At 36.7% G+C, this 24,604-nt stretch overlaps 1 protein-coding gene, 1 non-coding gene and 1 pseudogene across 4 annotated transcripts in view; all 3 read left to right on the forward strand.

Moving 5' to 3' along the window:
* The window catches only part of USP37 (ubiquitin specific peptidase 37), a 127,282-nt gene that overhangs the window by 5,860 nt on the left and 96,818 nt on the right, over window positions 1-24,604 (forward strand). For 2 of the 3 annotated variants that reach the window (XM_023592035.2, XM_071216127.1), the window contains exons 3-7: window positions 3,051-3,273; window positions 12,386-12,557; window positions 14,134-14,234; window positions 16,819-16,997; window positions 17,763-17,840. In XM_023592035.2, the coding sequence (XP_023447803.1) occupies window positions 3,118-3,273; window positions 12,386-12,557; window positions 14,134-14,234; window positions 16,819-16,997; window positions 17,763-17,840 (686 nt within the window). In that variant the 5' untranslated portion in view covers window positions 3,051-3,117. Of the gene's footprint in view, window positions 1-2,499; window positions 2,661-3,050; window positions 3,274-12,385; window positions 12,558-14,133; window positions 14,235-16,818; window positions 16,998-17,762; window positions 17,841-24,604 lie in introns of those variants that run through there. The other variant, XM_004469573.4, reaches the window with a different exon arrangement.
* Window positions 18,024-19,886, forward strand: LOC105747202 (calponin-3 pseudogene; annotated as a pseudogene).
* LOC111766832 (U6 spliceosomal RNA) lies at window positions 20,852-20,958 on the forward strand. The gene has a single exon (XR_002798786.1). It is a non-coding gene; the product is annotated as a U6 spliceosomal RNA (small nuclear RNA).

The raw sequence follows: 24,604 nt of genomic DNA on the forward strand, positions 1-24,604 counted from the left end.
AGAGTTTCTATTTGACCAGTGAACAGTGTGAATTCTAGTTTGGGGCAAGTTTACTAATATTTTTGTTTTAATCCATTCTGTAAGAACATTAATTGTTATTCATAAATGATTTTTCTTCCATTGAATTCTTAAGGTATGAGGATAGCTTTACATTTAGTGGAGAAGAAAAAAAGCTTAGCTGTAGTCTTCAGAAGGATGAATTATATGTAATAGAATGTAAAATGATACTCTTGTAAAGAGCTTAGTTTAACCCTATATTGGTCATATAAATGGAATTTATTATTCCAATATCTGTTGTATATTTTAATAGCAAATTGAAGAAATTTGATAGTGCTAACTTGTTCTTTATTCTTAAACACTTTATTACTTAAACAGTGGGTTTCTGTTTCTTGTGTGTCAGACATTGTCCTAGTGGGGATGCAGAGATGAAAGAACATATTCCCTGTCTTCAAATAGCAAAGTCTAGATAGAGACAAAGAGGTAAATAGACAATTTATAGTAATGTGTAATAAATGCTCGACTAGAGGTAAACAGAGAGAAAAATGGGAGAATGAAGAAGCCTTTAAGCAGTCACAGTGTGGATAAAGGGGTAGAGAAAAAAAAGTGGGGAAAGAAACACAGGGAAGGATGTTACTAAAGAAGGTAGCATCTAAACTGAGCCTTGATTTTATAGCCAGGAGAAGAAATTAAGGAGTTTGAAGGGAATGAATGGAAAAAGTGCATAAAAATCCTTCAGAAATAGGCCACAACATGTGCAAAGATATAATGACATGAGAACACTTGGCTTTGGAGGAGGAAATTATAAGTAGTTCACAATAACTGGATTTGGGGAGCTTTTGGGGGATAAAGAGGTAAGAAGTGCCTGAATGATTAAGGGCCTTTATGTCATGTTAAAGGAGTTTTGGATTTTATTCTGAGGGCATTGAAGAGCTGGTGAGTGATGTGATTTGATCTGTATATATGTGTATTATAATATTTTATATATTATATTATAATATATTAGAATATTATTATAATATTATTATAAATATATTATTTATAATATTTATAAATATAAATTTATAAATATAAATATATTATTATAATATTATTAAATATTATATAATTATAATATAATATTTATGTGTATTATAAAGACCTCCAGTCTGATACCAATAATTATCAAAAGAGAAGGCCATGGCATGACATGTTTCTGGCATGAGCAACTGGGTTAGGAGATGGGACAGTTATTTTTTGCAGTTCTGTTAGGTAGAATGGAAAAAATCTTCAAGGACAGGCAGTGAAGCAAAAATACTAATTGCAAAAAAAGTATTTCAAACCAACATTGCTGGCCCAAATTTCTGTAGAGTTACTAGTTTGAGGAAAATGTAATGTTAACAGACAAGTCTATCAGCAGTAATGAGTTCTGTTACTTTGATGGATTCATATACTCGGGCAATTACACTGTTAACTAAATCTGGCCACAGTAGCTACTCCAAAGAGTTTGATGACATAAATGAACAGTAATAGAGTATTTAACACTTTTTAACTACTTTAAGTATTTTCACAACTCTTCCTTTATTCCCAGTTATTTGATGTACAGGAACTAGAGGCCTCCCAGGCTGTATCCTGCAGATGGGTTTTCTTTGATTTGTAGCTTTTAAAAATAAATTTGAATTCATTGCTCACTATTAAAAATGGATAGCTTTACATAAAAATTTTGGATGTCTTCATTTTCTTGGAAAATTAGGTGTTTTAGACAAGGAATAAATTTAGAAAATAGGTACTAATTCCATTAATATTAATAGTTGTTTATTGAGTTTGTGTTCTCATTTAATTCTGCAGGACTAGTATGTGCTAATTTTATTACACAGTTTAGAAAATTAAGGGTTAGAGAAGGTAAATTACAAATCAGTAAGTGACAGAGCTGGCTCCTGACTTATAGGATCTTTTTCTTTTGTACGCTAACTCCAGCTTTTCTAATTGAGCCATTCAGGCAGAGGCAAATTATAATTTTTGGCTTGTTGAATTATAAACGAGAATCAATTTTAGAGGTAGAGTTTTTAGAGATGTGAAAAATAATATAAGTGAAATTTGTTTTAGCCATTTTAGATGATTACATATATTATGTGTTATGTGTATAGATACATGTGTGTATGTATGTACATATATTATTCACACATGTATAACATTCTCTTTGATGGTTATAACAGTAATTAATGACATTTGTTAAGCTAGTCTGAAAAAAATCTTAAACATCCCATCATTGTTGTATGTCATTTTTAAGTGTTAGTAATTTATTCAGGAAACCCGAGTATTTATCAAAGATAAAATTGAGAAAGATTCTTTCCAAGAATGATAATATTAAACATAAATGGAGGATGGTTCTTAGGAAGAGAGGTTTTGTTCATTCTTTGTTTTTCCTAGAGATTAAGTGATTTTCTCAAATAATTAACTCATTTGATTATTCTTTTAAAAATTGTATCATTTAATGTCTTTTAAATATGTGGATATGCTTAGACTGCAGACTGTTAGAAGAAATTGTTGGGTGATATATTTTGATATTTTAAGAGGAACTCTGTTCTAAAAAATGGGGTCATATGACTGAAAATGAATGAAATTCAAGACCCATTAGTGTTCATGAAGGAAGAAAAGAATTGGCACTCAAGGTGAAAATAAAGGTTGGTCCATTGTATTGAACGATCACATTGGGAATGGCATTTTTAGTATTCCTAATTGGTATGTTTTTAAGACAGTGATATGGTTATGTAACAAAATGCAGAATTTAGGCACTAATACACTCAGGTACTGGATACATGAAGGGAACATACACAGAAGAAATAAAAGGTGGTTACATTCAGTCACTGAAAGTCGGTGATTGCTTTCTTTCTTACCTGCGCTGTCTTTCTTACCTGCGCTATCCAACTTATCAGGCCTTTGAGTATGTTTCATAAAAGTCATTTATTGAAATGGTGAAAGGAATATAGGATGATTAAGGATTCTCTTTTAAACTCTTATTTTAATCACTAATAAATTGTAACTTAATATTTTATTTTACTTTCCTCCCTTAGAACCTGTCAGGTGAAGGTATATTTTTCTCTTTAAGTTGGCTAGAAGCAATTTATTTTTAAAGAAAATATGTCTCCTCTGAAGATACATGGTCCTATCAGAATTCGAAGTATGCAGACTGGGATTACAAAGTGGAAAGAAGGATCCTTTGAAATTGTGGAAAAAGAAAATAAAGTCAGCTTAGTGGTTCACTACAATACTGGAGGAATTCCAAGGATATTTCAGGTATTACCAAATTCATTTTTTCAGTCTTCAGCTGATGTTGGCACTGAGTAAATATTTCAGTTTTATTTTCAAACTGAACTGATGATTCTACTTGTGATTACAGCCTCATCTCAGTTGTAGATCAGTTTATATTCATCAGTCATGTGTTAGCCAACTACACTGTGCTGGATATTGTTGGAGAGCTAAGAATACAGTGTTGAATGAAATACTCTTCCCCTCAAATTTAAGAGTAATCAAATGCATTTTCAGCTGTGAAAATATTTCAAAAATACTGAAGTAGCATGAGAGAGTGGTTTGTGCTCTGTCTGAAGAGTTAGAAGACAATTAGAAGTTTGCCAGTTGCAGTGGGGATGAGATGAAGATGATACCTATATGTGGGCAAACACATGATAGTGTGAATCAGTACTCAGGGAATCAGAAAGTTACTTTAAAATAAATGGACAGTGGGGAGTGAGTGGCAGAAGTAGAGCCTGAAGAGCTAGGAAGAATCAGGTTTTGAAGGATGTTCTTTATCATACTAAGGGTATGATAGGAATTTATATTCTGGAGAAATAGTTTAGGAAAGTAAAACAGCTCCAGCCCTCACCATATAAAATTCAGAAATTCTTGAGGACTGAGGAGTGGAAGAATAAGATTTCCAGAGAGACCACACTCTAATACTCAGAATATCTAGTTTTCAACAAAAAATTATAAAACATATGAAGAGACAGAAAAGTATCATTCACTCACAGGGAAAAAAAATTTCAACAGAAACTACCCTGGAGGAAGTCCATCACTGTAATTAACTAACCAGACATCACGATTAACTTACTTAATTTTGCCAGTGAACTAAAGGAAATCATGAAAATTGTATATGAACAAAATAACTCCAAAAAAAAAGAATTATGAAAAGTGACCATGTAGAAATTTTGACGCTGAAAAGTATAACTGAAATGTAAAACTCAGTAGCTAAGGGCTCAGTAGCAGATTTGAGCAGACAGAAGAAAGGATGAACAAACTTGAAGATAAGACAATTGAAATTATCTAGTCTGAGGAGCTGAAAGAAAAAAAATGAATAAAATGGACAAAGTCTTGGGAAACTGGGAACTCTTATCAGTGTACCAACATTCACATTGTAGGAGTTTCAAAGGAGAGATAAGGACAGAAAATCTGTTGGAAGAAATGACACCTGAAAACTTTGCAAATCTTTTGAAAGGCATGAATATACACATCCAACATGCTCAACAAACTCCAATAAGAATAAACTCAAAAAGAATCCACGCTGAGATACATTCTAGTTAAATTGTCAAAACCCAAAGGCAAGAGAATCTTAAAACAGCAAGAGAGATGCAATTTGATAAAGTGCTGAAAGAAAAAACTGCCAATCAAGAATTCTGTATCTGGGGAAGTGGATATGACTCAAGCAGTTGGGCACCTACCTGCCACATGGGAGGTCCCAGGTTCAGTTCCCATGCCTCCTAAAGAAGAAGAACTGGCATGGCGAGCTGATGCAACAAGATGATGCAGCGAGGTGGCACAATGAAGACACACAACAAGCAGGGACTGGAGGTGGCTCAAGTGATTAGGCATATCCTTCCCACATGAGAGGTCCTGAGTTTGGTTCCCTATATCTCCTAAAAAAAAGAAAACACGCATACAACAAATGGACACAGAGGAGCAGATAGTGAGTGCAGTGAGGGGTGGGGATAAATCTTTAAAACAACAACAAAAAAAGAATTCTGTATCTGGCAAAATGGTCCTTCAAATAGAGGAAAAAATTAAACAGTGAGGGAGTTCTTTATTGCTAGACCTGACCTACAGGGTGAAAGGAAAGGACACTAACTAGTAACTTGAAGCTGTATGATGAAATAAAGACCTCTGATGTAGTTAATTGAGTAAATGTGAATGCCAGTGTGATTACATTGTAGCACTGCTTTTCTTTTTTTTTTAACTTTTTTATCCCGGCCCCCTGCCACGAATTGCTTGCTGTCTGCTCTCTATGTCCATTCACTGTGCATCCTTCTGTGTCTGCTTGTTTCCCTTTGTTGTGTCATCTTGCTGCACCAGCTCTTCACAGGCATGGGTTGTCAGCTCTCTGCAGGTGCAGGCTGTCAGCTGTCTGCGGGCACGGGCCAGCTTGCCTTCACAAGGAGGCCCTGGGACGCGAAGCCAGAGCTGTATGGTAGATGGGGGCCCAATTGATTAAGCCACAGCTGCTTCCTGTAACACTGCTTTTTACTTCTAATATAATGTACAATACAAATGCATAAAAATTCATAAACCTATATTATTGGGCAAACAACATATGAAAATGAAATTTGTAAAAAGAACAACATAAGGATGGAGAGATATAGAAGAAGAGCATGTGTAGGCTACTAAAGTTAATATCAGTACAAATGAAATTGTAACTGATTTAGGATGTTAAATGTAATGCCCATGGTAACCACAAAGAAACTGTCTTGAAAAATTTGCACAAAAGAAAAATGATTCAAATGATTCACTACAAAAGACCATCTAAACAAAGATACTACTGGAGGAAAGGAGGGACAAAAAGGTGTAAGACATAAACAATTAGCAAAATGATGGAAGTGTTGCATTATCGGTAATTACCTTAAATAATGTAAATATATTAAACTCTCCAAATAAAAGACAGATTGCTAACTCAGATAACACTGTATTAGTTTACCAGGTGCTAAAAAAAAACAACTGTACAATTGGATGTCTTAAACAATGGGAATTTATTGACTTATGGTTTTTGAGGCCAGGAGAAGTCCCACACTGAGATGTCAGCAAGGTGATGCTTTCTCCTTGAAGACTCTGGCATTCTGGGCTGGCTGCCAGTAATCCTCGGTCCTTGACTTTTGGTGATGTCTTCCTTTCTCTTCCAGGTTGACTTCAGTTGACTTCCAGCTTATGGCTGCTTCCTTTGTCTTGTGTGCATGTGTGTGTGTGTCCAATTTCCTTTGTGGATAAGGAATTAAGCCATATTGGATTAAGACTCACTTTCATTCAGTTTGGGCACACCTTAACTAATAAACCTCTTTAAAGGTCCTTTTTACAAATGGATTCACACCCAGAGGGCTAAGGATTGACCTCTATATGCCTTTTGTGGGGGAAAGAAGTGTGATCCAATAATTTGGTATATAAAACAAATTAGTTTACATTCATTGAGACAGGTAGGTTGAAATTGAAAGGACAGAAAAAATATTCCATGCAAATAGTGACCAAATGAGAGCTGTGGTGGCTATGCGACTAGCAGACCAAATAAACTTTAGGTCACAAAGTTTTGTAAAAGACGAAGATCATTGTATATTGATAAAAGACTCAATTCAACAAGAAGATAAAATAATTACAAACATATTGACACCTAATTACAGGGCCATATGAAACAAGCTTTAGGAAGAAAGAGTTCTACAGTGATAGTTGAAGACTTTACTACCTTGAATAATGAATAGAACATGTAGACAGGAGAAAGAATGGAAATAGAGGACTTGAACAGCACTGTAAACAAACTAGATCTAAAAGACATAGAATACTTCACACAACAAGAGCAGAGTACATAGTCTTAAGTGCACATGGGTCATTCTCCAAGATAGAGCATATTTGGTCACAAAAGCAACTTTCAAATAATTTAGTTATTAAAACCATACAGAATATCTTCTCCAACCACAATACAGTGGAATGAAGCTAGAAATCAGTAACAGAAAACTTGAATATTTAAAATTTGTGAAAATTAAATGACACTTGTAAACAAACAATTGATTAAAAGCAATCACAGGGGAAACTAGGAAATACTTAGAGATGAATGAATACGAAAGCACACTATAGCAAAATTATAGGTTGCAGTGGATGCAGTGCTGAAAGGGAAATTTGTGGCTATAAACTCTTTGAGATGTGAAATATAAATATGACAAAAGAAGAAAGATCTGTAATCAATAACATAGCTTCTCATCTTGAGGAACTAGGGGGAAAAAAGTGAACCTAAAAGTAGCAGAAGGAAGGACATCAACTAAACAAAAGTTGGTTCTTTGAAAAGATTGATAAAATGGTCAAACCTTTAGTGACACTGACCAAAAAAAAAAAAAAAAAAAGAAAAGATGTAAGTTCCTAAAATCAGAAATGAAAATGGTGATGTTACCTACCAACCATACAGAAATAAAAAGGATTATAGGGGGATACTATGAACAGTTGTACTCTTAACAAATTATGGGAAGCAGATTTGGCTCAATGGATAGAGCATCCGTCTACCACATTGGAGATCCAGGGTTCAAACCCAGGGCCTCCTGACCTGTGTGATGAGCTGGCCCACACACAAGGAGTGTGCCCCATAAGGAGAGCTGCCCTGCATGAGAAAAGCACAGCCTGCCCAGGAGTGGCGCCACACACACGGAGAGCTGACACAGCAAGATGATGCAATAAAGAGAGACATAGATTCCCAGTGCTGCTGACAAGAATACAAGTGGACACAGAAGAACACAGAGCGAATGGACACAGCAGACAACTGGGGGGGGGAGGGGAGGGAGAGAAATAAATCTTTAAAAAAAAAAACAAATTGTGATGAAATGGACAAATTCCTGAAAATACATAGATTGTCCACAAATTCAAGAATAGAAATTCTCAACAGACTAATAACTTGTCAAGAGATTGAATCAGTAATCAAAAACCTCTCAAAGAAAAATCCAGAACCACATGACTTCACTGGTGAATTTTGCCAAATATTTAAAAGAATTAACAGCTATCCCACACAAATTCTCCCAAGAAATTGTAAATGAGGAAACACTTCGTAACTCAGTCTTTGAGGCCGGCATTACCCTCATTCCAAAACCAGATATAGACATCATATGACAATTACAGACCAAGTTCCCTTATGAATGTAGATGCAAAATCCCACAGCAAAATACTAGGAAACCCAACCCAACAGCATACTAAAAGGATTATACACCAAGACCAATGGGATTTTTCCCAGGAATGCAAGGATAGTTTAACATATGGAAATCAATCAGTGTAAATTATATTGCTAGAATGAAGGAGAAAAACACAAGTTCATCTCAATAGACACAGAAAAAATTTTTTGCATAAAATTTACTGCCTTTCATGATTAAAATTCTGAAAAAACTATGAATAAAAGGGAGCTTCTTCAGTATGATAAAGGCAATTATGAAAAACCCATAGCTAACGTCATACTAATGGTGAAAGATTAAAAGTTTTCTTTCTATGATCAAGAAAAAGACAACTGTAGACCACTATCACTACTGCCATTCAGCATTGTTCTAGCAGTTTGAGATAAAGCAATTAGGTAAGAAAAGAAATAAAAGACATCCAAATCAGGAAGAGCTAAAACTATTTGCAAGTGACATGACCCTATGTATAGAACATTTAAAAGAATCTGCAAAATACTACACCTAATAAACAAATTCAGAATAGATTCAGACTACAAGATAACATACAAAAACTCAGTTGTTTCTGTATACTAGCAATGAACAATGAAGAAATTAAGACAATTCCATTTATAATAGCATCAAAAAGAAAATAGTAATGAATTTAATCAAAACAGGAGAAAGTCTCATATTGAAAGCTACCCAACACTGCTGAAAGAAATTAAGACATAAATGGAAAACATCATTTGTTCATGGTTTGGAAGACAATATATTTAAGATGTCAGTGATACTCAAAATGATCTATAGATTCAAAACGCAATTCCCATCAAAATTCCAACAGCCTCTTTGCAGAAATGGAAAAGGCAGTCCTTAAATTCATGTGAAATTGAAAGGCACCCCAAAGAGTTAAAACCACCCTGAAAAAAGAACAAAGTCGGGGGACTCTCATTCCCTTATTTAGAAACTTAAAACAAAGCTACAGTAATCAAAACAGTGCAAATATACATAAACCAGTGGAACAGAATTGAAAGTTTAGAATTAGTCCCACACATCTCTGACTGTTGATTTTCAAAAGGGTGCTAATTGCATGCATTGTGGAAAGATAAGTCTTTTCAATAAAAGCTGCTCCCCAGCGTCTTGATTTCCATACGCAAAAGAATGAATTTGGGGGAAGTGGACTTGGCCCAGTGGTTAGGGCATCCGCGTACCACATGGGAGGTCCGCAGTTCAAACCCTGGGCCTCCTTGACCCATATGGAGCTGGCCCATGCACAATGCTGATGCATGCCATGCCATGCAGGGGTGCCCCCTGCGTAGGGGAGTCCCTTGCGCAAAGAGTGTGCCCCATAAGGAGAGCTGCCCAGTGAGAAAGAAAGTGCAGCCTGCCTAGGAATGGCGCCGCACACACGGAGAACTGACACAGCAAGATAACGCAACAAAAAGAAACACAGATTCCCATGCTGCTGACAACAATAGAAGAGGACAAAGAACACGCAGCAAATAGACACAGAGAACAGACAAAGCGGGGATGGGGGAGTGGGGGGGAAGGGGAGAGAAATTAAAAAAACAAAGAATGAATTTGGGTGGAGGCTGGCCGCCGGCTGCATTGGAGCTTTGTGCACAGGTCCTTTTGGAATAAATCATGGTATTGAGCTTCATTCACATGTGGTATAATATGCCAAGGAAAAACTAAAGAGATTCATAAAAAAGTAGGGATAGCTTTGATAATCAGCTCCTAGACCTAGACTGTCTGTCCAAGAGGGAAGCTACAGGGCAAGGCTAGGTCACCCTGATTTCCTAGAAGCCTATCAAAAGAATCGTCTGGGCAAGTTTGCAGTGGTCCTTGCTGTGAATGAAATCATCTGTCCATCTCAAGATGAAGGTATTCTAGCATGTACCTATAAAGAAAACCACTGCTAAGATTTTAGTTCTGTTAACCTGCATTTGTGGTTGGTAATTACCTCCAGAAAGCATCTGACAGCCATATTTAGAAATGTCATAAATGATGAAATGCAGGCCAAGGATATTTCTCAAAGGGCTCCACCAAAAAGGAAAAGGAGGAGAGTTAAACAAAAAATTAACACGTGTTTGTGGGTAATCAGCTTATTCCTTAGCCTCTAGACAGTGAGAAGGAGGAAAAGATGGAAGAAGATTACAAAGAGGAAGAGAAAGATCACAGTGAAACCATGAAGCCAGAGCAACCTCAAAATTTACTGAGGGAAAAGTTCATGAAATTACGCCTTCCTGACTCTTTAAAAGCTTATTTGACATATTTTAGAGACAAATAACTTAGGTATAGAAGAAAGAATGCCTACTGATAATTCCTTTTGTCTTGAAAATGTAGTATTTGTTAGGAGTTAAAAGAGAATTATTTCTTTCAGAGCGAATTGTAGTGGGGAAAGTATCATGTTTCTGTTTTACTAACAAAAATAATGTATAGATGATAAAAAAAAAACCCTTAAAAAAAGGTTGAATTAATTTGGTCCCCTACTTTGTGCCATAAATCAGACTAAACGGAAATGTATCAAAGACCTACATATAAGAGCTAAAACCATAGAACTCTTAGAAAGAAACATAAGGGCAAATCTTCATGACTTTGGATTTAGCATTGGATTTTTAGATATGACACCAAACTCAACTTCATAAATTAGAATGTTTTTGTGTCAAAGGACATTATCAGGAAAGTGGAAAGTTAATCTATAGAGCAGGAGAAAATTAGTTGTAAATCATACATCTGAAAAAGGGTCTCATATCCAGAATATAAAAAGAACTCCTACAACTCAACAATAAAAAGACAGCCCAAATTAAAAATTGGTTAAGGACCTAAAAACGTATTTTTCTAAAGAAGATACACATGTGGCCAATATGCACATGGAAAGATGGTCAACATCATTAATGCTTAGAGAAATGTAAATCAAAGCAACAATGAGATACATTTTATATGCACTAGAATGGCCAATATTAAAAAATGTAGAGAAAATAAATTTTGGAGAGGTTGTGGAGAAATTGGAATCCTCGTGGATTGTTGGTAAGAATGTAAAATGGTTCAGGCACTTAGGAAAGTAGTACATCATTTCCTCAAAAAGTGAAGTTTAGCATTACCATATGACCCAGCAAGTCCACTCCACCCAACGAAAGTGAAAATAGGAACTCAAACAGATACTTGTACACCCATTATCCTAGTAGCATTTTTCACAGTAGCCAAAACAACCCTACTGTTCATCAATTGATGAATGGATGAACAAAATTGTGTTATACCCACGTAATGAAATATTTGGCTATAGAAAGGAATGAAGTTCTGATATGTGCCATAGTGTGAATGAACCTTGAAAACATTTTGCTCAGTGAAATCAGCAAGGCACAGAAGGACAAGTATTGTATGATTCCTCATAGAGCAATGTCTAGAAATAGGAAAGTTGTAGAGACAGAATATAGATGAGAGGTTACCAGGGCATAGAGGAAGAGAAGGGAGCGATGTTGCTTGATGGGTACAGAGGTTTGTAAATTTTTAAAATTTTGAAATTAAAAAGAAAAAAGAGCATGAAGAGTTTTGTTTAGTCTTGGAAGAATGATGATCAAGACAAAATAAAAGTTAATACTTCACATCACATATCCAAAGTCGGGGAGACTTATACGATAGGTTTTTTAAAACACTTTTGGAGAGGGGAAGAAGTTCAGAGAGTTCCATGGTGCTATGATCTTTGTCATTGAGTGAAAGTTAAGTGAGCCTGCTTAGACAGTTTACAAAGAAAAAAAGATGAGTTCTTATAGTCACAAATGTATTTTGATGTATTTTTGAGAGGTTGAAATTCTTTTGAGGATTATAATTTGGATTAATATTTTCTTTTTCATTGTAGCTGCCTAAAAGTTTGGCAAATATCTTCAAAGCTTTTGTTTAAAAAATAAAATAGCCTCTAATCCAGTTTGGCTTTTTAAACTGGTAACAGTATAACCATCCGTGATCTGAAAATTGACTCATTCATGTTTATCCTTTCTGTTTCTGCAAACATGAAATTTCCTATCATAGGATCAAGAATGCTAGGATTACTCTGTAAAATGAATTTTAAGAGTATGTGTTTGTACCTACTAAAAGTTAATTATTTGACTTGAATCAAGAAATGGAAACTCTTTTTGGTTGAAAAAGGAAAAAACTAAATATAGGGAAGAGTGAGAAAAGTAACTTAGAATTGATTATATAATTTTTTATACTTTTTAATTATAAGTTTTTGATGATAATTTCCTTTTTGTCTTAATCAGCTAAGTCATAATATTAAAAATGTGGTGCTTCGGCCCAGTGGAGCAAAACAAAGTCGCCTAATGTTAACTCTACAAGATAACAGCTTCTTGTCTATTGACAAAGTACCAAGTAAGGATGCAGAGGAAATGAGATTGTTTCTAGATGCAGTCCATCAAAACAGACTTCATGCAGGTGAGCTCTAATCATCTCATTTTCTGATATTAGACATTATAAAAGACTATGACTAGAAAGAAGGATTTAAATTTCGAAAAAGTTTTTTCTTGAGTTTTAATTTAAACGTTGATTATGTTTTTTAAACTTAAATATAACACATTTTAAATGTAGAAAATGAAGGTGTGGCAGGGCTACATTCCTGGTATTTAATTAATATTTCTGTGTTTTAGTTGTATTCCATCATACCCATCATATTATTGGGTATTTATACCATATTAAGAATTGATGTGTGTGTGGGGAGAAAGTGGGGCATATGGGAGTCCCCTATATTTTTTATGTAATATATGTAATCTGAAGTTTCTTCTAAATTAATTAATTTAAAAAAAAATTGATGTGTGGGGGAACAAATGTGACTCAAGCAGTTGAGCGCCTGCTTCCCACATGGAAGGTCCCAGGTTCAGGTCCCAGTGCCTCCTAAAAACAAAAAAAACCACAATAAGCAAACAAAGGAGAAAACCAACTCGGGAGCCAATGTGGCTCAGTAGTTAAGTGCCAGCTTCCTACATAACAAGGTCCTGGGTTCAATCCCCACCCTTGTTATCTAAAAAAAAAAAAAAAATTGATGTGTGTTATAAAAGCATGTCTCTAAATACATTGGCATGGCAAGCCCAGTAGACTATCGGGAGACCTACTTTTAAATATGAATAACATGGCATAGTGGAAAAACATGGATCTTGGACTAAGCAGATTTGGGCTCAAATCCTGTTTCTGCTTGATACTTCCTATGTGGTTTTGGACAATTCTTAATAATTATGAGTTTCAGTTTTCCTCATCTCTAAAATGAATTTTACATTACCTCAATTTCAGAGCTTTTTTTTAAACAATTAGGGCTTATATATATAACGTGTAACTGATACCTAATAAGCATTCACCAGGTTATTGCTATTATTAGGTTAGCTATCTATGAGATTAACTAATTCTTTCTGTGATCTTGGGCAAGTCATTTTAATCTCCTAGATTTAGTTTCCTCAGCTGTGCAAGGTTGATAACATACTTTGCAAGGAATAGAGCAAGCAAGACCATGTGACACACATTAAAGATGCTAAAGCTGGATTCTTATCTCATTCCTTTTATCTACATACATTTTACACTGATTGAGGATTTGAATGTAAAGAAAAAGTCCTAAAGAGTTGAGAAGAGAAGCCATTTATTTTACTTGATAAACTTTTACTTGTAGTGAATGCTGCAGAGTATGCTATTACTGGAAGTACTTCTGTCACGATTTCTGACTGTTTCTCTCCTTGGTATATTTACATAGAAGAGTTTCTAGCATTTTCTCTTGCTTTTTAATGTATCTTTCTTTGTCCCCTATTGTGCTCCTGCATTTTTGCATGTTATTTATTTTTTGATTGAGACTCTAGATTTAAATTTTTATTATTATATATCAGGTTTACTTTTATTAGAAAGAATTGGTGGATAAGCACTTAGATTTGTTTTATCATTTTCCTACTGTTTCTTTCATTTCTTCAATATTATAAGTGATAGATAAATCTCTTTATTAAAATAAGTGATTTGGGGATATTTTTGTCACCAGCCATGAAACCTTCTCAGGGGTCTGGTAGTTTTGGAGCTATTCTGGGCAGCAGGACCTCACAGAAAGAAACTAACAGGCAACTTTCTTACTCAGACAATCAGGTATGTTCATTAGAATCTTAATAACTGTGGGTTTTTTTGTTTTTTGTTTTAATGATAGTCTAGGCTGTTTGTCATGTATATTTTATAAGGTAGTTGCAGGAAGTAAAATTCAGAGTGTAATACCTAATATTTTAGCATTGTTACAAGAGTATTTTCCAGTCTCTGAAATTTACCATTTTAGCCATCTCATTCTCTTCAACTACTTTTATGAAAATTTTTCTGAAATTATAACATTCTTCTCTTAAATTTAGTTTCACTAAACACAGGTTAACCTTTGCTTAATGTCTCATGGTCATGATTATGAACCATAGTAGAATGTAGTTTTAAAAATATAACTTTGGAGTTAGATGTGGGGTTTGGTGTTCCCACTTACTTGCTGTGAGTTGTTGCAAAAGTTACTTAAATATTCTAACCTCATTACCCATCTGTAAAATTAAGACTGATAATATTTTAGCGGTTGCTGTGAGATGATGTATGCAAAAGTGCTTAGCTCTATCATATACTAACAGACGTATAAAGTCTGCTGCTATTAGTTCTGTGTTGGCTTTTGCGTCTATTCTACATTAGGAAATTGGTCTCTACACTATATGGTACCAGACTGTTTTGTTAAGGTCTTCGTTTGCTTTTTTAATAGTTTTTCTTTCACAAATATTCAGACAAGCGTAGACTAGCTGTGCACCAATAAATCCTCTTATTACAACTTAGCAGTCTCATGTCTCTCATAATTTGTTTTGCAAAGGGAAACCAGGCAGCCAAACTTCTTGGAACTGTTTTTAAAGTAAGAAAATCTTTGAAGCTGTCCTCTAAGTAAATTATATGTGAGTTTTGTTTGGTGGTACAGTGAGGTGATTACTTAGTCCATTAACTGGACTAAGCATTGAAAAAGATTTCATTTTTGTAAGGTTCTTTTTATAGGTTGGAGTTTTTAAAAATAGTTTTATTAAGGTTTAATTGACATGCAGTAAACTGTGCATATTTTAAGTATACAGTTTGATACATTTTGACACATATATACAACTGTAAAACCATCACCATAATCAAGATAGTAACTATTTCCATCACCCCTAAAAGTTTGCTCATCCCCACTTTGTAATCATTTTCTTCCACCTCTCCCTGCTCCCTCCCATTCCTAAGGAACCACTGATCTGCTGTCACTAAAAATTAGTTTGCATTTTCTAGAGTATTATATAAATGGAGTCATATAGTATATAGTTTTTTGATCTGGTCTTCCACTCAGCATAATTATTTTGAGATTTATTAATGTAGAGGTAAAAAATTTAGCTGTTAGAGGATTATTTGAATGCTTAAGTCCTAATGTATGTAAGACAAGCAAATAGTCATACTTTTACAAATGATAATTCCCATTAGTTGGACTATAAAATCAATTTTACTAGTTGTGACTGTCATTAATTAAAGAAATAGAACAGAAAATATCAGAGGGTATTGTTTACAGTATGGATAAATACTAATTTCTGAAACTGATGTTTTAAATTATTTATATGTAGATTATGATGTAAAATGTTTCTTACTTTAAAGTTGTTATCAAAAAGTTTGTAAAAGACATAAAACAGTATAGTATGCTGTGTAGTGTGTTTACCATTTGTTTTAAAAAAAGAATAAAATACTGATTTTTTATTGCATAAAGAAGTAATGGAAGAATACTTATAAGGAACAGGAGAATGGGAGGTGGAAGAACTGGGTAGTAGAGAAGGACAGGAGTGGTAATGAGACTTCTTAGTATATGGCTTTTAACATTATTTTCATTTTTAAACCATGAGACTGTATCACCCATTCAAAAATTTAAGTTTTTTAGTCATTCATCCATGTGACTTTAGAAGTCTTTTTCTGTCCTGTCCTAAGATTATAATTCCAGGAAGAAAACAATTGGACATATCTTCTATAGAGATATCACATAGCTCTTAATGTAGAAATATAAAACTTATTTGAGAGGATGCTGGTGTAAAACAGTTTCCCAACTAGCATATTTAAATTGTTGTATTCTCTTTGAATGTTCTTGCTGTGTCTTTGGGTTAGACTCTTGATTCATCTTCTGACAGTGGATTCTATCTCACCCTCTTCTTTCCATTGTTGTATACATTTGTTTCCAAATGGTCCAATCTAGAACCCTCTCTAAGCATATGCAGTATCTGTGACTTAGCATTTAAGTTGTTGAAACCAGTGTCATTGTTGCACCTCTTTCTTACATTCCTATCACTTTATCATAATCGTAGCTGAATATATTGCCCCCCCAAGGATCTATTTTTATACTGATCCCTAGAACTGTAGTTTTTTTTTTTAAATCAGTAATTCAAAGCAAAGTTCTTGCCTTCTACCTCCAGGTGAGCTATGAAATTTTAAGTTTAAGAGAGTACTACAGAAAAATAAACACCAAGCTTAGTTTCTCACACTGGCTCTACTCTAGAATCACCCAGAGTGCTTTTCAAAAAAAATACTGATGAATGGGTCCCAGCCCAGACTAAGTAGAATAGATTCTCTGTAGATGATTCCCAGCTGTGAGAATCACTGGAATAAAAGTAGTCCAATTAATATGAAGACTCAGCTATCTTAAATTTTATTCTTCCAGGTCTCTTCAAAAAGAGGAAGTTTGGATACTAAAGACGATAATCCATTTCGAAAAGTTCTTGGTAATCCAGGTAGAGGATCTATTAAGACTGCGGTAGGAAGTGGAATACCTGTCACCCGGACAATTCCTTCTTTGACGTCCACATCAACACCTCTTAGATCAGGATTATTAGAAAATCGGTATGATAGACTTTTTTTTCATACTCTCATTGAATCTGTCTGTCTGTAAAAGATTTTTAGGCCTTTTAGAAAGATGAAGCATTTGAAGAAGAAAAGAAGGAGATGGTTCAGTGAGTTCAGTGTTAGAGTAAGGAAAGAAAAAAGTTACAGTCCATTTTTGGTGATAACTATTAAGTATTTGTCCTATTTAGTTTATGTCAATGAAATGTATTCAGCATACAATTTTGTAGTATATTTAAGTATGTTTTAGAGAATCAGGTTCCAGTAGTCACAATTCTTGAGTATGTTGACTTATACTTTTTTTTTTAAATATTTATTTTTATTTTTATTTCTTTCTCTCCGCTTCCCCTCCCACCCCGGTTGTCTCTCCTCTGTGTCTATTTGCTGCATCTTCTTCGCTTCTGTTGTTGTCAGCGGCACGGGAAACTGTTTCTTTTTGTTGCGTCATCTTGTTGTGTCAGCTCTCCGTGTGTGCAGCACCATTCCTGGGCAGGCTGCACTTTCTTTGCTGGGTGGCTCTCCTTACAGGGCGCATTCCTTGCGCGTGGGCCTCCTCTACGCGGGGGACACCCCTGTGTGGCAGGGCACTCCTTGCGCGCATCAGCACTGCGCATGGGCCAGCTCCACACGGGTCAAGGAGGCCTGGGGTTTGAACCGCGGACCTCCCATGTGGTAGCTGGACGCCCTAACCACTGGGCCAAGTCTGCCGCCGGCTTATACTTTTAATGGAATGAATTATGACTTTTTTTTCTCTGTCCTCTGCAGGACTGAAAAGAGGAAAAGAATGATATCATCTGGTTCAGAGTTGAATGAAGATTATCCTAAGGAAAATGATTCATCATCGTAAGTTGCTATGAGAGCCTTTAGGCACTAGATCACTGTTTCTTATATTGGTAATTATAATCACTAGAGAAGATTTGGGCAGGTAGGGGAGTGTTCAATTTATGGGAATTCCAAAGATAGAAGAGCAGAATTTAAAATGTTCTGGTGACAGTAGATCGTAGGCTTAATGGACAATCTGGCTATTGCTATTGCTTTGATCATTTCATTGCAATTCTCTTATTTGAGCTTTTTTATCTGTAGTAATTAAAGGAAGGCTAGAACTGAAAAACTCTTATTTCTTGCTGGCTACTCCTTTAGTGTGAACCCATTCCTTTCTTCCCTTTACCCTTAATTTTATTTTATTTTTTTTTTAACTTAAGCATGTGAAAAATCACTTGGGCCTAGGGGTGAAAAGATGTGAGCCCCATATAAGTTCTAGGTAAGCAGCCGCAATCTTTCAGAAATATGTCATAAGTTTATCAAAAGAAGACAGACTATGGGAAGTCTGTGGGGAGCCCTGGTGCTGGCGGGTGGTAAGCAAGCCAAACTCGGGAGTGGAGCGGGAAGCTTTTTGGGATCCAGTGTGAACAAGTTGCCAAGGCACCCTGAAGAGGAACAAGCTCTGAGCATCTCCCACTGCAGCCATCCCTTGGGGCCAGGACCGAGGAAGCTGAGTGCGAGAGACTTCCAGACTCTAGCACAATCTCCTCCTGCTGCCCTAACTACCAGAACCCACTTCAGCAAGGGCCCTTCTTGTGGACTCTCCACTAAGGTCAAGAACAGGATTGCGTCTAAGTATGATCATCAGGCAGAGGAAGAGCTTCACATTTGGATAGAAGAGGTGACGGGCATCTGCATTGGCACCGACTTTCAGTTGGGCCTGAAAGATGGCATTATCCTCTTTGAGCTCATAAACTACAGCCAAGTTCAGTGAAGAAGGTCAATGAGTCCTCATTAAACTGGGCTTAGTTGGAAAATACTGGCAAGTTTATTAAAGCTACTCAGGCTTATGGTATGAAACCACATGACATATTTGAAGCAAATGATCTTTTTAGAATGGAAATATTACCAGGTTCAGATTACACTGGTGGCTCTTGCTGCTCTGGCTAAGATAAAAGGATTCCATACAATCCCTGACATTGGAATTAAATATGCATGAAAACAAACAGGATATTTTGGTAAGGAAAAATTAAAAGTTGGCCAAAGTGTAATTTGGCTTGCTGATGGGAACCAACAAATGTGCCAGTCAGGCAGGTATGACAGCCTATGGGACTAGGAGACATCTTTATGATCCCAAGATGCAAAATGACAAACTTTTTAACCAGAACACAATTAGTCTGCAGATGGGCACTAACAAAGGAGCAGCCAGGCAGGAATGTTAGCCCAGGTATATCAGAAGAGACATCTATGATCAGAAGCTAACACTACAACTGGACAACTTGATGATTTCTCTACAGATGAGTACCAACAAAGTTGCTTTCCAGAAAGGAATGAATGTGTATGGGCTTGGGTGGCAAGTGTATGATCTCAAATACTATGCTGCTTCAGCAGAACCTATCATTCACAGTGGAAGCCAAGGAACAGGAACAAATGGGTCAGAAATCAGTGATAGCAATTATCAGGCAGAATATCCTGATATCATGGTGAATACCAAGATGACAACCCCAGAGATTACCAATATGGGACAAAGGTATTGATTATTAGATACATAAAAGAGGAGCGCTCAGTATTTAGTTCAGTTTTTATCTTGTCTTCGTTAAACACTGTTATGCTTATTGTACCTAAAAGAAATATTGCCTTACATTCCTTTTTTCTTTTACTGCCTCTTTTCTACATAGTTGCTTTTAGTGCTGTAATAGTTAAATCAAACAGCATAACCAATAACTCACTTATGAAGTGAAAAGGAATACTTTGAAAGGGGAGTGCTCTTGTACAACCAACTCTTTTATTAAAGAACTGTGCATTTCTACAACCTTCTGCTTAAAGTGTTGTTGTTTTTTTTGTTTTTTTTTTAACAGTTTAGTGCCAGGTTTCTACATGGAAGACTAAACTCATGCTTGTAGCTAAATGTGGTCTTTATCAAACTAAATCTAAGATGCAGTGTTTTAGGAATTTAGATAGCAATGTTTTTATAGTATTGTCTGCTGGTTTTTAAATAAAGTCATGATCATTGTGCATTTGTGATTATATGTGTACTCATTCTCTTAGCAAGCTGATGAGTGATGTTTCAAGGAGCATGTACAAAAGCGGCCTGCAGACATTTAGGTCTGGCTGGTGCATTTACCCTTTCTGATTGTGCCAATGTATCAATGTAGAATTGCTCTCTTTTCTTCAACTGTATTTATTGCTGCATTTCTAAACATAAACTTATCCCATTATATTTTTTATAAATATGTTTTTTTGAACATTCAAAAGAAAAGGGGGGTTGGGAATAGAACTTCAACAGGGCAATCACCAGCTCATGATCCTCTTCCTTACCACGTGAGAAATTTTTTGGTCTTTTCAGAGGAAAAACCGTTAGTTTTCACCAGTTAATACCTCAACAGAAATCAGTTGATAGTTACGTCACTGGTATTTGAGGTCAAGGGGGTCACAAAAAGGAGTTGGAAAGAAGCTTTGTATTTATGCCTCATCAAAATTCTGTTATGACAGAAGCCTTACAGTAGTAGTTTGGGGACAACTAGCAGTCTGCCATAGTTTCCCCTCTTGCCCACCAAAATGTTACTTTGCATTCTTCTTTCCATATGTAAAACACCCTTGCCCTCATCCTAATGGAGACAACCTCCATGTCTCATTTTATCAAGCTTAGAGCCCAGGATTTCTGGGTGATGTACAGTCCTCTCCATAAGGTCCTACTGTGCCTTTGACTATGCTCCTCATGGAAGTTTATCTGCCTTTCCCTACCCTGTGCACATACTCTATTCCTGTGCATATATCCATTACACATTGCTGGAATAGAAGCAGGATAATCATAATTAAATTTCCATTGGTGGAGTAACTGGTCTTTAGCAGCAATAAAATCTTGTTAGGCAGTGCTCGCTTTGGCAGCACATATACTAAAATTGAAACGATACAGAGAAGATTAGCATGGCCCCTGCACAAGGATGACACACAAATTCGTGAAGCAGTCCATTTTTTTAAAATTTTGTTTTGTTTTTTACAGATAACAGGGGAAGAGGAGAGAAATAAAATAAATCTTTAAAAAAAAATCCTGCTGGGCAAAAATTGTGAAGTCAGTAAGGCAGTGGAGTAAGATCTTGGTTAATCCATCTGGGACTACGATTCTATCCTGTGAAGGAACTCCCTTGCCCATTGTACTTCATGTGACCCTTGACTTTGCCCTTGAATAGGTTTTCCTGGTCTATTATTGTTCAAGGCTATATGTGAAAGTGGGTTTTGAAGACAGCGTTGTTCTTTGGGGCCCCATGGCTTTGATAACCTGCTTCATGCTGTACAGGTGGCGGGCGGAGGGTGGGGGAAAGTCTGGAAGTTTCTTTAAAGGTAGAACAAACACAGGTTTGTTTGTTTAAGATTTATTTTTTTAAATTTATTTCTCTCTCCTTTCCCCCTCCCCCCATTGTCTCCTCTCTGTGTCCATTTGCTGTGTGTTCTTCTATGTCCACCTGCATTCTTGACAGTAGCACCAGGAATCTGTGTCTCTTTTTTTGTTGCATCATCTTGTTGCGTCTGTGTGTGCATTGCCATTCCTGGGTAGGCTGTGCTTTTTTCACATGGGGTGGCTTTCCTTATGGGGTATACTCTTTGCCTGTGGGGCTCCCCTACATGGGGGACACCCCTGCATGGTACAACACTCCTTGTGCGCATCAGCACTGCGTGTGGGCCAGCTCGCTACATGGGTCAGGAAGCCCTGGGTTTGAACCCTAGATCTCCCATATGGTAGGCAGATGCTCTTATCAGTTGAGCCAATTCTGCTTCCCCAAACACAGTTTTGATAGTGTTGAGAAAGAATTGCGGACAAATTTTTGTTTTGTTTTAATAAGTTTTTTCCTTTGGAGTAAATTTAGATTTACAGAAAAGTTGCAAAGATAATGTAGAACATTCTTGTATACCCTCACCAAGTTTCCCCTGGTACTAATAATAAATTTTTTTTGACAAAACTGCCTCTCCACTTACCTCTTATCGTTGCTTCAATTTGAGAATCAGAAGCATTTGGCTTTTTATTTTTTTATTTTATTTTATTTTTTTACTCATTTTTTAAAAAATATTACATTAAAAAAATATGAAGTCCCATTCAACCCCACCGCCCCCATCCCCCACTCTCCCCACAGCAACACTCTCTCCCATCATCATGACACATCCATTGCATTTGGTAGCATTTGGCTTTTTAAATCCCATATGGCCTCAGATTATCAATTTGGATACCAGGCCATTGGCATAGAGTTCTGTATTCCCTTTTGTCCCTGATTATAAGTGGTAACTATAACCTGAGTTTATCTTTCTCTTACAGTACTTTGCTGAATGCCGTAAGAAGCACTTAGACCAATGTTCTTAATTGTCTCAATCTTTCCTTTAGAACTATCAAGTATTTTGCTGAGGCATAACAAGGTTATAGCTTTTCTGTCTGTAACATCTATGTCCTTATCCCCTTCCCTTCTAAGCCAGTGCCACATATTTTAGGTGGTAGCACTCCACTTCTGGTAACAAAATTTGCATATTCAAGATCCAGTTTTAGGGAACAAAAATCACTCTATCTAGTTTACATACCAAGGCATTTTATACAGGGAATTAAATGGCTTACAGAATCACTAGGAAAGCTGAAAAAATAGATTCTAGGTTAAAGCTTTCAAGAATGATTTTGAGAGCCGTGCCCAAGACCAGGTCAGCCAAAGATGCTATATTACTGTCATGAAGCTGAGAGCTGAATTGGAAGTGTCATGAAAGCTTCCATCTCTAGAACCATGCTGCTCTGGCAAGATTGGAAATAGTCTTTGGTAAAATCACACATCTCCAAGATAATGTTTGCCATCAAAAATTAGTAGAACACGTGGCATCTGTCTTATTTCTGCTTTCTAAATCTTGTACAAGTGCTTATAATTGTTTTATCTTGAATCACATCCAGAACAATTAACTAGGAAATATAGCTTTTTAGTTTTCTGGAATCTTGGAATAGGAATGTACACTAGAAGGTGGTTTTAAATGGACTGTTGGCTGCCATTCCACCATATTCACCACACTTTTTGGGAGGTCTGAGTTCCACTTAGAATTCTCTCTCATGAGTCCTAAGTCATGTATCCTTGTTCTAGGTTAATAATACTCTTTATACCATCACATTTAGTTATTTTGAAGTTTATACTCTGCAAAACATACTATAGATGAATATTCTTGTGCAAGTGACTTATTAAGGAAGTGCCCACAGGGCAACCAATAACAGAGTAGGAAAGCAAGAGAGGGAAGGGGGGAAGCCAAGCAAGAATGTGATCTCAGGCAGATGTTCCAAAGAGAGTTGCTTCACTTTGATCCAGCATAGTAACTCGGGGATTGTCCCAACCTGAGTCAAGGAAGCAGAGTTTTCATATTTTTATACTGGACAGTCTGGTTAATAGTTGTCCTGAGATTTTTGCTTCTGCCTAAATGGCAAAAGGTTCTAAGTAGCCCCAAAACAGTCCTCTGACAGATCTGCAGGTGCTGGCTATTGAAAGCACATGGAGAATACACAGTCCAGGGATGTGATAGGGGATCCGAGGGGAACTCGCATCAACATTGTCAATTATGAGAGTTAGTACTACAGATCCTCTTCCTACCTTCTTCCACCAGCTTGTGCTACTCATAACTGTTCATGTCTTACATTTAGTTCACTCCATTTTGTCACAGATTTTTCATGTTAATGCTTCTCAGTTTCTTAGGGGAATCTTATGAAAGGAGGGTTAGTGGGATGAGCTACAGTCCCATTGCTACAGATGGTTGTTTTTTGTTTTTTTTTTTTTTAAGATGGATTTTTTATTTCTCTCCCCACTCCTGCCCCCCATTGTCTACTCTCTCTGTCCATTTGCTGTGTGTTCTTCTGCCTCCGCTTGAATTATCCGGCGGCACTGGGGAAACTGCGTCTCTTTTTTGTTGCGTCATCTTGCTGCATCAGCTCTCCGTGTGTGCAATGCCATTTTTGGGCAGGCTGTGCTTTTTTCATGTGGGGCAGCTCTGCTGGCAGGGCGCACTCCTTGCATATGGGGCACCCCTACCCAGGGATACCCCTGGATGGCATGGCACTCCTTGCACGCCGGCAGCACTGCACATGGGCCAGCTTACCACACGGGTCAGGAGGCCCTGGGGATCGAACCCTGGACCCTTGATATGGTAGAGAGATGCTCTATCAGTTGAGCCACATCTGCGTCCCTTTTTTTTTTTTTTAAAGGTTTACTTATTTATTTTTCCACCCACCCTCCATTGTATGCTGTCTGTATGTTCTTCCGTGTCTGCTTGTACACTCATTAGGTGGCTCCGGAAACTGATCCTGGAAACTTCTGGAGTAGGAGAGAGAAGATCATTCTCTTGCACCACCTCAGCTCCCTGATCTGCTGTGTCTCTTATTCTCCCTCCTTTGTGTCTCTTTTTTTTGTGTGTGTCATCTTGCTTCTCCAGCTCTCCGCATGGGCCAGCACTCCTGCACGGGGCAGCACTCTGGCGCAGGGCAGTATTCCATGCAGGCCAGCAATCCATGGGGGCCAGTTTGCCACATGGGCCAGCGTGCCTTCACCAGGACACCCTGGGCATTGAACCCTGGACCTCCTATATAGTAGATGGGAGCCCAACTGTTTGAGCCACGTCCA

This window comes from Dasypus novemcinctus, chromosome 7, assembly GCF_030445035.2.
Source record: "Dasypus novemcinctus isolate mDasNov1 chromosome 7, mDasNov1.1.hap2, whole genome shotgun sequence".
Classification (NCBI taxonomy): Eukaryota; Metazoa; Chordata; class Mammalia; order Cingulata; family Dasypodidae; genus Dasypus; species Dasypus novemcinctus.